General features: G+C 42.9%; 1 protein-coding gene across 1 annotated transcript in view; it reads right to left on the bottom strand.

Moving 5' to 3' along the window:
• Positions 1–1,186: 1,186 nt before the first annotated feature.
• The window catches only part of LOC138970222 (uncharacterized), a 14,771-nt gene continuing 957 nt past the window's right edge, over positions 1,187–15,000 (bottom strand). Inside the window, exons 2-5 of the mRNA XM_070342718.1 lie at positions 8,272–8,650; positions 7,110–7,320; positions 4,016–4,208; positions 1,187–2,326 (exon numbers count right to left, since the gene is read on the bottom strand). Of these exons, the coding sequence (XP_070198819.1) occupies positions 1,530–2,326; positions 4,016–4,208; positions 7,110–7,320; positions 8,272–8,650 (1,580 nt within the window). The 3' untranslated portion in view covers positions 1,187–1,529. The remainder of the gene's footprint in view (positions 2,327–4,015; positions 4,209–7,109; positions 7,321–8,271; positions 8,651–15,000) is intronic.

Raw genomic sequence — 15,000 nt, 5'->3', positions numbered from 1 at the left:
GGGTGTGACAGTGCCGCCTCAACTTTTACAAGCCGGATATGACGTCATTAAAGGTATGTATCGAAAAAAAGAAAAAAAGTCCGGGGATATCATACCCAGGAACTCTCATGTCAAATTTCATAAAGATCGGCCCAGTAGTTTAGCCTGAATCGCTCTACACACACACACACACAGACACACACAGACACACACACACACACACACACACACACACACACACACACACACACACACACACACACACACACATATACACCACAACCCTCATCTCGATTTCCCCTCTATGTTAAAACATTTAGTCAAAACTTAACTAAATGTAAACAAGTCGCGTAAGGCGAAAATACAATATTTAGTCAAGTAGCTGCCATTTTTCAGCAAGACCGTATACTCGTAGCATCGTCAGTCCACCGCTCATGGGAAAGGCAGTGAAATTGACAAGAAGAGCGGGGTAGTAGTTGCGCTAAGAAGGATAGCACGCTTTTCTGTACCTCTCTTTGTTTTAACTTTCTGAGCGTGTTTTTAATCCAAACATATCATATCTATATGTTTTTGGAATCAGGAACCGACAAGGAATAAGATGAAAGTGTTTTTAAATTGATTTGGAACATTTAATTTTGATAATAATTTTTATATATTTAATTTTCAGAGCTTGTTTTTAATCCGAATATAACATATTTATATGTTTTTGGAATCAGCAAATGATGGAGAATAAGATAAACGTAAATTTGGATCGTTTTATAAATTTTTGATATTTTTTTACAATTTTCCGATTTTTAATGACCAAAGTCATTAATTAATTTTTAAGCCACAAAGCTGAAATGCAATACCGAACCCCGGGCTTCGTCGAAGAATACCTGACCAAAATTTGAACCAATTTGGTTGAAAAATGAGGGCGTGACAGTGCCGCCTCAACTTTCACGAAAAGCCGGATATGACGTCATCAAAGACATTTATCAAAAAAATGAAAAAAACGTTCGGGGATTTCATACCCAGGAACTCTCATGTCAAATTTCATAAAGATCGGTCCAGTAGTTTAGTCTGAATCGCTCTACACACACACACACACACACACACACACACACACACACATATACACCACGACCCTCGTCTCGATTCCCCCCTCTATGTTAAAACATTTAGTCGAAACTTGACTAAATGTAAAAAAGAGAAAAAAAAGGAAAGAAAAAAGAGAGAAGAAAACAAGGAAGGGTTGAAGCAGCCTGCATGCAACTGAGGTCGAAAAAAAATATATATATCATGTCCCAAATATATAGGTCCTAGTTACCTGAGAGGACGTTAAACCCCAAAGTCAGTCAGTCAGCCAGTAACCTTCATGGCAAGAATTACAAAACATAGCAATCTTTCTAACCCTGAAGTTGCCTCTAACAAACATTTTGTAACGGGCAATCCCTCCTCGTCATTTCCAGTAGCAACCTTCTCTCCATACGACTTATCAAAGGTATCATCATATCCAACACAATCATTCATGCTCACTCCCTTCCTCTAAATGTTAACCGTTATCATCATCATCATCCCAGATGAGAGGTATGATCCTCCAAATCGACGTTCTTTATGCAGTCAGCTTCAGCATCATGCTCATCTTGGAATGCTTCTCTAGAATCATCATTCTCTCCACACAACAGATCAGAGGTATGATCCTCCCAATCGACGTTCTTTATGCAGTCAGCTTCAGCATCATGCTCATCTTGGAATGCTTCTCTAGAATCATCATCGTAATTCTCTCCACACAACAGATCAGAGGTATGATCCTCCAAATCGACGTTCTTCATGCAGTCAGCTTCAGCATCATGCTCATCTTCGAATACATACCAAGAGTGATCATCGTCAAAGTTCCATTGGAGCCTTGGTGAAAACATTTTTGGCACAGGTATGAAAGGTGCTGGTGCTTGGTTTTCCGGGATAGACATTGTTGGGAACAAAATCTCTGCTTGCTGAAGGAATGGGGCAGCTTCTGTAACCTCACCAACTAACATATGTCGCCGCTCAAGCAACACCCTTTTACGAGTAAAAGGTATTTCAAAATCAAATGTTAATTCTTCCGTTGCAATGTTTCTTTTCAAATCAGAGACTTCTTCATAATTCTGCTTCAGTGTCTGATAGACGTCTCTCGCTCTGTCGTGTAGTCTAAAGATTTTCCCATCATTTAAAAAGGCACGATTTGTTGAGGTCTCCGACTCAGATTTGGCTTTTTCTCTAAGGGTGCTGAGTTCCTCCTTGATTCCTGCAAGTTCCCTGGACAGCGATCTGATACTACATGCTTTTGTGACTGCCTTGTTCGTCTGTTCCAATTCTAGAAGGAATGTTTCTGAACAGAAATAGTAGAAAAGATTAATATAAGCTTCTTTTTGAAATCACATAACCAAATATAAACAAATCTAGAGAGACTTATAAGTTCTGGGCTGGTTTTTATATTTAGTCAAGTTTTGACTAAATATTTTAACATCGAGGGGGAATCGAAACGAGGGTCGTGGTGTATGTGTGTGTGTGTATGTGTGTGTGTATGTGTGTGTGTGTGTGTGTGCGTGTAGAGCAATTCAGACCAAACTACTGGACCGATCTTTATGAAATTTGACATGAGAGTTTCTGGGATTGATATCCCCATACGTTTTTTTCATTTTTTTGATAAATGTCTTTGATGACGTCATATCCGGCTTTTCGTGAAAGTTGAGGCGGCACTGTCACGCCCTCATTTTTCAACCAAATTGGTTCAAATTTTGGTCAAGTAATCTTCGACGAAGCCCGGGGTTCGGTATTGCATTTCAGCTTGGTGGCTTAAAAATTAATTAATGACTTTGGTCATTAAAAATCTGAAAATTGTAAAAAAAAATAAAAATTTATAAAACGATCCAAATTTACGTTTATCTTATTCTCCATCATTTGCTGATTCCAAAAACATATAAATATGTTATATTCGGATTAAAAACAAGCTCTGAAAATTAAATATATAAAAATTATTATCAAAATTAAATTGTCCAAATCAATTTAAAAACACTTTCATCTTATTCCTTGTCGGTTCCTGATTCCAAAAACATATAGATATGATATGTTTGGATTAGGACTGGGTGGCCGAGTGGTAACGCACTTGCGCTCGGAATCGAGAGGTTGCGTGTTCGACCCTGGGTCAGGCCGCTATTTTCTCCCCCCTTTCCTAACCTAGGTGGTGGGTTCAAGTGCTAGTCTTTCGGATGAGACGAAAAACCGAGGTCCCTTCGTGTACACTACATTGGGGTGTGCACGTTAAAGATCCCACGATTGACAAAAGGGTCTTTCCTGGCAAAATTGTATTGGCATAGATAAAAATGTCCACCAAATACCCGTGTGACTTGGAATAATAGGCCGTGAAAAGTAGGATATGCGCCGAAATGGCTGCGATCTGCTGGCCGATGTGAATGCGTGATGTATTGTGTAAAAAATTCCATCTCACACGGCATAAATAAATCCCTGCGCTTAGAACTGTACCCACGGAATACGCGCGATATAAGCGTCATATTGATTGATTGATTGATTAAAAACACGCTCAGAAAGTTAAAACAAAGAGAGGTACAGAAAAGCGTGCTATCCTTCTTAGCGCAACTACTACCCCGCTCTTCTTGTCAATTTCACTGCCTTTGCCGTGAGCGGTGGACTGACGATGCTACGAGTATACGGTCTTGCTGAAAAATGGCAGCTACTTGACTAAATATTGTATTTTCGCCTTACGCGACTTGTTATCTTTCAGCCAAGAACGCGTGGACAGGCCTCGCTAAAAGAATTTGTCAGCCTATAGTTTGCATAAAACATATTTTCTTTATATTTCTGGTATTTTTCTGCACAACTTAGAGCCAAGGACGGCTGAACATAGAATGACAAGGATAATCAGGACACAAAACATTATTTTGCTTTTAGTTTTGCACCCCAGCTGTTATCTGTCCATTTGCCTGTCAAAGTGTTCGATGCATTTTGTCTTTTGTTATCAAATTTAGAACATTGACGCACCATGTATTATGTGCTTTACCTTTCTGTTCTTCAGTTTCAAACTGTGTTTCCTCAATCTCATGGTCCGATACTTCAGCCTTGACAGTCTTTCCACTTGCCCCGCTACTTATACTTGCACTGCCATTTCCCTTGTCTATGGTATCATCTGCAGTTGGCAGTGAGTAGACAGAAGACGACTCGCATGCCTCTGAATTTGAATCATGTTCAAGTTTCTGCAACAGACATATTGGCGTACATTTAGATTATTCACCTGACAAGGGCAGTAATGGGATATAGTAGATAAAACGCCAGCCTCCTATTCAGAATACCAGCCTCGCCTGGTGGGTTTAGATGTGAAGATTATTTTTTCGATCTCTCAGGTCAAACTTATGGGCAGACCTGCTAGTGCCTTATCACCCTTTGTGTGTACACCAAAGCACAAGACATCACTTTGCTGAACTGAGCATTGCATGTTCTTCCAGACAGGAACTGAACTTTTCTATTGGTATTATAAACATCAACTGTTTTATCGCACATGTTGCATCATTCTTTCTTTTTTTTTATTTGGTGTTTAACGTCGTTTTCAACCATTCAAGGTTATATCGCGACGGGGAAAGGAGGGAGATGGGATAGTGCCAATTGTCAATTGTTTCTTGTTCACAAAAGCACTAATCAAAAATTTGCTCCAGGGGCTTGCAACGTAGTACAATATTACCTTACTGGGAGAATGCAAGTTTCCAGTACAAAGGACTTAACATTTCTTACATACTGCTTGACTAAAATCTTTACAAAAATTGACTATATTCTATACAAGAAACACTTAACAAGGGTAAAAGGAGAAACAGAATCTGTTAGTCGCCTCTTACGACATGCTGGGGAGCATCGGGTAAATTCTTCCCCCTAACCCGCGGGGGGGCCAGGGAGGGGTAAATCCTTCCCCCTAACCCGCGGGGGGTATGTCGCATCAAACATGCATCCCCCCAAAATCACTTTAAAGAAAATGTTATGAAATAAAGCGCTTGTTATTTTTTAACAAGGATTCCACAGTTGGTCCTTAACTTCAGAAAACAAGTGTGTATAGCTTGTCTAATCTGTATACTTACTTATTCCTAGGCTCAGGGTAGCTGAGCAATACTAGACTTAATATGGCACGTTTAAATAGAATAAAAGGAGGGTTAGGGTTAAGAAAAATAGGAACATCGCTAAAAATATGACCCCCAGTGTTGTCCACCCGCGATTGTCCCAACTGACACAAAAAGTAGCCGACCGTATGCAGCAACAGGTTCTGGCTGGCTCATTCCGGAAGCCCCATCAAAAGAGAAGAACACCTATAATGCATGCCCACGTGTAATACAAGGGATTAACCGCCTAAGAGTTTATTTGTTTGTTTGCTTAACGTCCAGCCGACCACGAATGGCCATATCAGGGCGGTGCTGCTTTGACATAATTATAACGTGCGCCACACACAAGACAGAAGTCGCAGCACAGGCGTCATGTCTCACCCAGTCACATTATTCTGACACCGGACCAACCAGTCCTAGCACTAACCCCATAATGCCAGACGCCAGGCGGAGCAGCCACTAGATTGCCAATTTTAAAGTCTTAGATATGACCCGGCCGGGGTTCGAACCCACGACCTCCCGATCACGGGGCGGACGCCTTACCACTAGGCCAACCGTGCCGGTCCGCCTAAGAGCAGAAGCTGGAAACTACCAATTTCTGGGGTTTAAATGTACCTGCCAATCCGACCTCACCATTGCTCATTTTACCTTGGAGTGTGATTTAAACTCATACCACTTTCAACCCCTTACACATTTCATAAACTCAAACAGAAATATCCTACCAAATACCCAAAATAAAAAAAGTAAGAAACCTTTTAAGTTTTAATAAAGAACGTGGGTGGGCAAGCGTGATAACTTTTCGCTAGGCTATTTCACACGCATCCACTGGGTGCATGGATATATGCATGATAGCTACCTTACTGCATCTAATCCTGCCGCTTTTCATAACTACCCGATACCTTATTTGTGACCCTCCACCACGAAATGAGTCGCATGTCACCTTTGCATGATTTTCATATTTTTACATTTTCCTAAAGAGTTTTTTATGCTCTATCCAGTGGTGAAAACCGTTTTAGAAAAGAGCGAAAACTGTTTGAGTTATAAGCCTGTGACTAAGGTGACCCTCACACTGTTACAAGGCACTCCCCGGACTTGTATTAAGCCTAGCGCAGAACCGCGCGAGGTGACATGCGACTCATTTCGTGGTGGAGGGTCACATTTGACCATTTGTGACCCGTTCTCACAAAGTGATAGATAAGTTGATTGTTAACATCCTGTGATATGTATATGCTAAGAAAGTACAGAAATTCCTCTTTAAGATACTGTAAAATGCAAGTGAGTGGTAAATAAAAGACTGTATTACATAAGTTCAAGGCTACTAACCAGCATGTCGGCCATTTTGAGAAAATTACTGTTGAAGTTGTCACACTGAAAACAGGTATTTTTCCCTAGCAACCAAGGTAAAACATGCTTCATAGTTTAATGGTGAGAAATAGTATAAAAGAGCATAGAAATGAGACCAGAAAGATTTTTGTGTGTGGCTGTTATAACCGTTAGGGACGTTTCGGATCGATATTAGAAATAAATAATATCATGTTTAACACATTGTTTGGATGATTTTGACTAAACGCAGGCAGTATAAGGTAAATGAAGCATATAGTTCTCTCCGAAACAGCAAAAAAAGTGAATTTCAACCATATTGATCCTAACCCCCTTATTCTGTTAGCTGAGTAGCTGGCCGCCAGCGACTTATCTATCATTTTGTGAGAATGCGTCACATTTTTAAGAAAACCCATCTGGCGGGCTAGTGGCTTTCTTGGACTTGGAGTTACTCGACCGGCTGGCGAGTTCAATTTGTGAGATTTGGCCACCCCTGGGTACGCAAAGGTTCCAGAGAGCAAACACGCGAAGGTTCCAGAGAGCAAACACGCGAAGGTTCCAGAGAGCAAACACGCGAAGGTTCCAGAGAGCAAACACAAGTAACAGCATAAGGAACTGTCTTAATGTTCCAACTCCTTTTTCTCTCTCTTTTCTATACTTTTTTTCTTTTTCTTTCCTCTTTTTTGCATATACCTTCTTGCTTTGTCTTGCATTGGCTGCAGTCTTGCATACGCAGGGGAAGCCAGTGGACAATAAGGCGTGGAAATTGTCAGGAATCTCCACCTGGATACTCATCAGCTTTGATTTCACCTGACTGACAAATTTAAGGTTTTTTCCATTCTTCGCACACAAATGGAAAACCAAATCCCATTTGGTCTTGTCTGGGCAGTCTTCAGTCACAATGCTGAAATGTACAACATCAATATTTAGTTTATGTCTTTTGAACTGTCTTCAAACAGACACCCTATTTGAATCAATAATAAAATCAGGCATTTCTTTCTGTTTTTTGTTTTCTTAGGCTAAAACGGAACTTTTGTTTGTTTGTTTTTTAAAGATTTGGTGCAAGTACTATTCTTACCGTAGAAATGTTCTACCCTTACCAAACGGGGCGCGAACTCAAAACTAAGCCCGCTTTGCCTGCTTTATCGTTCACAACTTTTGCATGATTTAGTTTTTCTGAACCTTACTTTGTTTGATATATTTCTTGATTTGTTTGTTTGTTTGTTTGTTTGCTTAACTCCCAGCCGACCACTAAGGGCCATATCAGGGCGGTGCTGCTTTGACATATAACGTGCGCCACACACAAGACAGAAGTCGCAGCACAGGCTTCACTGTCTCACCCAGTCACATTATTCTGACACCGGACCAACCAGTCCTAGCACTAACCCCATAATGCCAGACGCCAGGCGGAGCAGCCACTAGATTGCCAATTTTAAAGTCTTAGGTATGACCCGGCCGGGGTTCGAACCCACGACCTTCCGATCACGGGGCGGACGCCTTACCACTAGGCCAACCGTGCCGGTATATTTCTTGATAATGCTGTTACATTCAAAGACGAGAAATACATACTGTACAAGAAAAAACCAAAACACAAGTGAAACGCAAAGACACAGTTAAGTCCCTGAACCCTCTTCATTGGAACCCCCTTGAAGACTCTCAAAATCTGAGAAAATTAAGTATTAAGGCTGGAGTCTTAAAATGGGGGTAATTTTACAAATGTTATGAACAGAAATTCTGAAAATCCAAGGTCATACAAAAGGGGAAGTCTTAAATAGGGGGTTAAAATGGGGGTTCCACTGCATTCCCACACATATGGTATACACATTTTCACATTGTCATGAAATACACAGCTTACCAATACTCATCATGCGAGCACGCCCCCGTCATTACAAAGACGTCAGCAAATCGATGCAAGCAAGTCTTCTTTATCACATGGCGCAGACACAACTTGTCCAATGAGTATACCGCCTTTTGGAGAACGTGTGGATACAATTTTTCCAAGGCTGGAAAACAGTGACGCTCGAACACTGAAGGCTGCACCGCTAGTAGAAGGTTCCAGCATGTTCTGGCTTTGTTTCTCCTCGTGGCCTCAGCTCTAATTTCCTCTTCCTCGTCACAGCCCAGAACATTGTCCTGCCGCAGAATGTCGATCAGCCCTGACTCAATGGGGTCTACAATCTCTAGAAATCTGGCATGGATGGCCAGAAGAAAATTGTCCAGATTGGCGAATACACCTGAGAATCAAACAGACACATTAAATCATTGAGTATACATGTACTTTGAACACTACAAAGACACAGAGAAAAAAAGGCTCTACTTCATCACACTCTACTGAACAGCATAGACACACATGTATTATTGTTATTGCTAGGAACACACACACACACACACACAAGAACACACACAACCATACACACACACACACACACACACACACACACACACACACCTTGCGTATTGTGTGTGCTATGCTATTCGTACTGATGCAGGTGTCGATCGTAAGAGCGGTCAAGAATGGGACTTTTTTGCGTCATTTTTTTAAGGGTATCCTGACAAAAAAAACCGCTGCATTTTAGCGATGACTTTGTGGATTGCTTTGACACTTTCAGAATATGTTACCAACATACTAGAGATTCTTCGTGCGAAATTGTAGATGGTTATCATTATTTGTTAAAATGTTATGCAATGTTTTGAAAGAAGTTTTTAAACTCGTCATGGGATTATTTACTTGTGTCCAAAAAAATCATGACTTCGCATGCCTTTAGACAAATGATTGATACACACACTGCGAAAGGTGTATGTGCGTATAAGCACTGACGCAAATTTGCTAGGCCTGTTAACACACTTGATATTTAAGCGATGAGTCTGGTGCCACAGCGATGCCCTGCCAAGTGTGACCGTAGGCACGCTGCGATATTAACAGCAGTCGTGAACGTTCCATTTGTTTCTCATGTGTTTTCATGACTAGCAAATGAACGCCAGTGGCTACACGCGATTGAAACTTAGACAGTATCTGTATTCATTATTTATCTGTAGATATGCAAAGTCATGAATTTTTTGACACAAGTGAACAAACTATTGACGAGTTTAAAGCATTTTCCGAATCATTGCGTCACACCTGATAAAATAACTGTAACGACCCACACTTTTTGCACGAAGTATCTTTAGTATGTTATTATGAAAGTTTCAAAGCAATCCACAAAGTACAGCACTTTTTCACATATGATACCCCTACGAAATGACGAAATAAAATCCCTTTTTGACCGCTCTTGCGATCGAATAGCATAGCACACGAAATACGCAAGGTAGATAAACAAAACAATCTATTCAGGGTAGATAATTGATTTGGCTTTCTTCTCGTATGTCAAAGGTGCACAGTTTTGCCTATTGTGATTTTTTTTCGAATTTTCATTCGGCTCTTCCGTTTTTGTCTGGTCGATTTTGAGGGTACTCTATATTCTCTCCCTCTCCCTCTCTCTCTCCCTCTCTTTCTCTGTCTCTCTCTCCCCCTCTCTATCCCTCCCCCTCTCTATCCCTTTAACTCTCTCTCTCTCTCTCTCTCTCTCTCTCTCCTCTCTCTCTCTCCCTCTCTTTCTCTGTCTGTCTCTCCCCCTCTCTATCCCTCCCCCTCTCTATCCCTTTAACTCTCTCTCTCTCTCTCTCTCTCTCTCTCTCTCTCTCTCTCTCTCTCTCTCTCTCTCTCTCACCCCTCACATTTCGTCATGCTCTCATATCTGGCAGCTCACCTGTACATAACATTATTACACCCCCGGTATAGGGGTGTGTATAGGTTTCGGTCGATGTGTTTGTTTGTTTGTGTTCGCATATAGATCTCAAGAATGAACGGACCGATCGTCACCAAACTTGGTGAACAGGTTCTATACATTCCTGAGACGGTCCTTACAAAAAGTGGGACCAGTCAAACACACGGTTAGGGAGTTATTGGTGGATTAAGATTCTACAAGGACTTATAGAGGGACATCGATGTGTTTGTTTGTTTGTTTGTGTTCGCATATAGATCTCAAGAATGAACGGACCGATCGTCACCAAACTTGGTGAACAAGTTCTATACATTCCTGAGACGGTCCTTACAAAAATTGGGACCAGTCAAACACACGGTTAGGGAGTTATTGGTGGATTAAGATTCTACAAGGACTTATAGAGGCACATATTAATGGTCAAAGGGAAATAACCTTCTCAGTTGGTGGCAGTGAGAATGGTTATTTCCCTTTGACCAACGGGGGTGTTTTTCCTACCTCGGAGGAATTTCTTGCCCCGATTAACGTGGAAAGCGTCAATAGTCATCTGTTCTGGGTCCTTTCTATACGAATTTATATCAGTTTCAGTCCTTGCAGTAATGCAAAAAAACATATGAGTCTCCTTTTTCGTCAGTCTTCCTCGCTGTTGAGTGACGACCCAGTTATCACCGGAGCGTGCAACCTAAATCGTCAAAGGGCTGCGCGACATACCCTACCCTTTGTGGGTCTATCAAAACAACCGCATTCCTCGGCATTAATTCAGTTCTGGGAACACCTCGACTGAATCACTTTCAAGAAAACATACCGGGCTCTCTCTGTCTCTCTCAGTCTCTCTCACTCTCCCCAGCCAGCAAGACATTAGCGGCCGATAATCGGCCGAACACCCTTCAAAAAGTCGGGCCGGTGACGTCAAAACATACGACGCGGGTGTTGGCCCGACTAACTTTTGCAAAGAGGCAACGATGCGGCCGATAGGCGGCCGAACACCTGCACTATGGCGGCACGCATCCGGTCCGATGTTAATCGGCCCGATGACTTGTTTGACCTGCGGTCCGACACCTTATGCCGACATCGGGAAGATATCGATTTCAGCGGGAAGACATCGGGACGATGTCGGCATAAGGTGTCGGGCCGCAGGTCCAACAAGCCATCGGGCCGATTAACATCGGACCGGATGCGTGCCGGAATAGTACAGGTGTTCGGCCGCCTGTCGGCCGCCTCGTTGCCTCTTTGCAAAAGTTAGTCGGGCCAACACCCGCGTCGTATCTTTTGACGTCACCTGCCCGACTTTTTGAAGGGTGTTCGGCCGACTATCGGCCGCTAATGTCTTGCTGGCTGGGTGCAGCTACAGATACAGCAGTATGTACCACCACCACCCCCTCCCCCCCAAGTGTAACAGTGCAAAATTCACTTACAGCTACAGCTACAGCAGTATAACCCCCCCTCCCCCCAGTGTTACAGTGGAAAACAAACCTACAGATACAGCAGTGTGTACAACCCCCCCCCCCCCCCCCCAGTGTAACAGTGCAAAACAAATCACCAGCTAGAGATACAGCAGTATGTAGAACCCCCCGCCCCTACCGCCCTCACTGTAACAGTACAAAACACACCTACAGCTACAGATACAGCCGTATACACCCCCCCCCCCCCTCAGTATTACAGTATAAAACACACCTACAGCAACAGATTCAGCAGTATATACAACCCCCCAAGTGTAACAGTGCACAAATTACTTACAGCTACAGCTACAGCAGTATGTACACCTCCCCTCCCCGTTAGTAACAGTGCAAAACACACCTACAGCTACAGCAGTATGTACAACCCCCAACCCCCCCCCCTCCCACCACTGTAACAGTACAAAACTCATTTACAGCTACAGATTCAGAATTATGTACATCCCCCTCCCCCCGCTGCCACCACTGTAACAGTACCAAACATACCTACAGCTTCAGATACAGCAGTATGTACAACACTCAACCGCCTTCCCCCGTGTAGAGTGCAAAACACACCTAGACCTACAGATACAGCAGTATGTACAACCCCCCCCCCCACCCCCACCCCACCCCCTGTGTGCAAAACACACCTACAGCTACATATACAGCAGTATGTTCAACCCCCCCCCCCCTCCCCGCCTACTGTAACAGTACATAACACACCTACAGCTTCATCAGTATGTACAAACCGCCCCCCCCCCCAAGTGTAACAGTACAAAACACGCCTACAGCTACAGATAGATCAGTATGTACACCCCCCCCCCCCCCCCCAAGTGTTACAATGCAATACCTACAGCTACAGATACATCAGTATGTACACCCCACCCCCCAAGTGTAACAGTGCAAACCACACTTACAGCTACAGATTCAGCAGTATATATGTACTCCACCCCCCCCCCCCCCCCCCCCCCCCCCCGTGTAACAGTGCAAAAATCACTAACAGCTACAGCAGTATACCCCCCCTCCCCGTACAGCTACAGCAGTATAAACAAGAAGGGCAAAGCCCATACGACTCACATGCTTGACCTTGACCTTTACATGACCTTGGCCTTCAGGGTCAAGGTCAAATAACTAAACCTAGCAATGACATCATACACTAAGAACTGCTTTACACATTTTTCCTACCAAAATACATGTGACCTTGACCCAAGGTCAAGGTCATCCAAGGTCATGCAACACAAAGCTGTTAATTCAAGACATAGGAAGTACAATGGTGCTTATTAGCGAGCTTTAGATTGACCAACGAAACTTAGTTCGTAGCGATCCCTTTCGTTTCCGGTTATGCAATCGGGAAATCCCTGCGAACTTTTCTTCGCGCCTGCGGTTCTGAGGCGGTAGCACCTTTAGAAGCAGACGAAATGTTTGTCGTGCTCATCCAAACCAATGGCTAAAACATTGGATAGTGTTCGTGTGTTGCACCACACTTTGAATTGTTGGGTGTGACGAAAACTCGTGGTGACGATTTTAAACCATGTTGGGTCACGCATGGTCCAATCTTACATGGTCCAATCTTACATGGTCCAACCTTACATGGTCCAACCTTACATGGTCCAATCTTACATGGTCCAATATTACATGGTCCAATAATATATATATGGACCATGTAAGATTGGACCATGTAAGGTTGGACCATGTAAGGTTGGACCATGTAAGATTGGACCATGTAAGGTTGGACCATGTAAGGTTGGACCATGTAAGGTTGGACCATGCAAGATTGGACCATGTAAGATTGGACCATGTATGGTTGGACCATGTAATATTGGACCATGTAAGATTGGTCCAATCTTACATGGTCCAACCTTACATGGTCCAACCTTACATGATCCAATCTTACATGGTCCAATATTACATGGTCCAACCTTACATGGTCCAATCTTACATGGTCCAATATTACATGGTCCAATAATATATATATATGGACCATGTAAGATTGGACCATGTAAGATTGGACCATGTAAGATTGGACCATGTAATATTGGACCATGTAAGATTGGCCCATGTAAGGTTGGACCATGTAATATTGGACCATGTAATATTGGACCATGTAAGATTGGACCATGCAAGGTTGGACCATGTAAGATTGGACCATGTAAGGTTGGACCATGTATGGTTGGACCATGTAAGATTGGACCATGTAAGGTTGGACCATGTAAGGTTGGACCATGTAAGGTTGGACCATGCAAGATTGGACCATGCAAGATTGGACCATGTAAGATTGGACCATGTAAGGTTGGACCATGTAAGGTTGGACCATGTAAGATTGGACCATGTAAGGTTGGACCATGTAAGGTTGGACCATGTAAGATTGGACCATGCAAGATTGGACCATGCAAGATTGGACCATGTAAGGTTGGACCATGTAAGATTGGACCATGTAAGATTGGACCATGTAGGTTTGGACCATGTAAGGTTGGACCATGTAAGATTGGACCATGTAAGATTGGTGTGCATCAGTGCAAAACACACCACCAGCTACAGATAGATCAGTGTGTACCCCCCCCCAAGTGTTACAATGCAATACACACACCTACAGCTACAGATACATCAGTATACATACACCCCACCCCCCAAGTGTAACAGTGCAAACCACACTTAAAGCTACAGATTCAGCAGTATCATGAGTATGTACTCCACCCCCCCCCCCCCCCCCCCCCCACTGTACAGGACAAAACACCTACATCTACATCTACAGATACAGCAGTATGTACTCCCCCCCCCCCCCCCCACTGTATAACAGCAAAACTAACATTAAAGAAAAAAAAAAACCAAAATCACTTACTCGCTGGATCCGTCGGTTGTCCTCGAGTTGACGTTAACAGCTTGAACACACCTGTAGGTTTCCATCCGTCCTTGGCTCCACAATTTTAACTTGTCAACTATCACCGCCACCACGTGGCACTGGGACCAGCACTCAGATTGAGATCCCGAGGCGACATTCGTCTCGGATAACATATCATCAATGTGCTGTCCAACATTCGCAAGAATGTCTCTTCTTTCGATATTTACTTGAACTAAGAAAACAAATAAACTTCGCTCACGCGGGAAAGTAGCAGCTAGCCGGCCATGTTCACACTCAATCTTGTTTGTACCGTAAGGAAAGCTATTAGAGTATTTCAAGTATATATGATGGCGTATTTTTAAAATGTAAAACTCATGGTTTGAGCTCATGCTGTATTTGATTGCAAATATACAAACAAAACTTACAATTAATTATCCTACTCCTATGTGAAAAAGTCAACAAATATGAATAATTTAGTTTCGCATTTGCAGAGTCATGTCACGCCGTTCCCGACGCTTGAACAGGGGACGTAACAAATGCTAAAATAATGATAA

This window comes from Littorina saxatilis, linkage group LG7, assembly GCF_037325665.1.
Source record: "Littorina saxatilis isolate snail1 linkage group LG7, US_GU_Lsax_2.0, whole genome shotgun sequence".
Classification (NCBI taxonomy): Eukaryota; Metazoa; Mollusca; class Gastropoda; order Littorinimorpha; family Littorinidae; genus Littorina; species Littorina saxatilis.
This window is presented reverse-complemented; position numbering and strand designations above follow the sequence as displayed.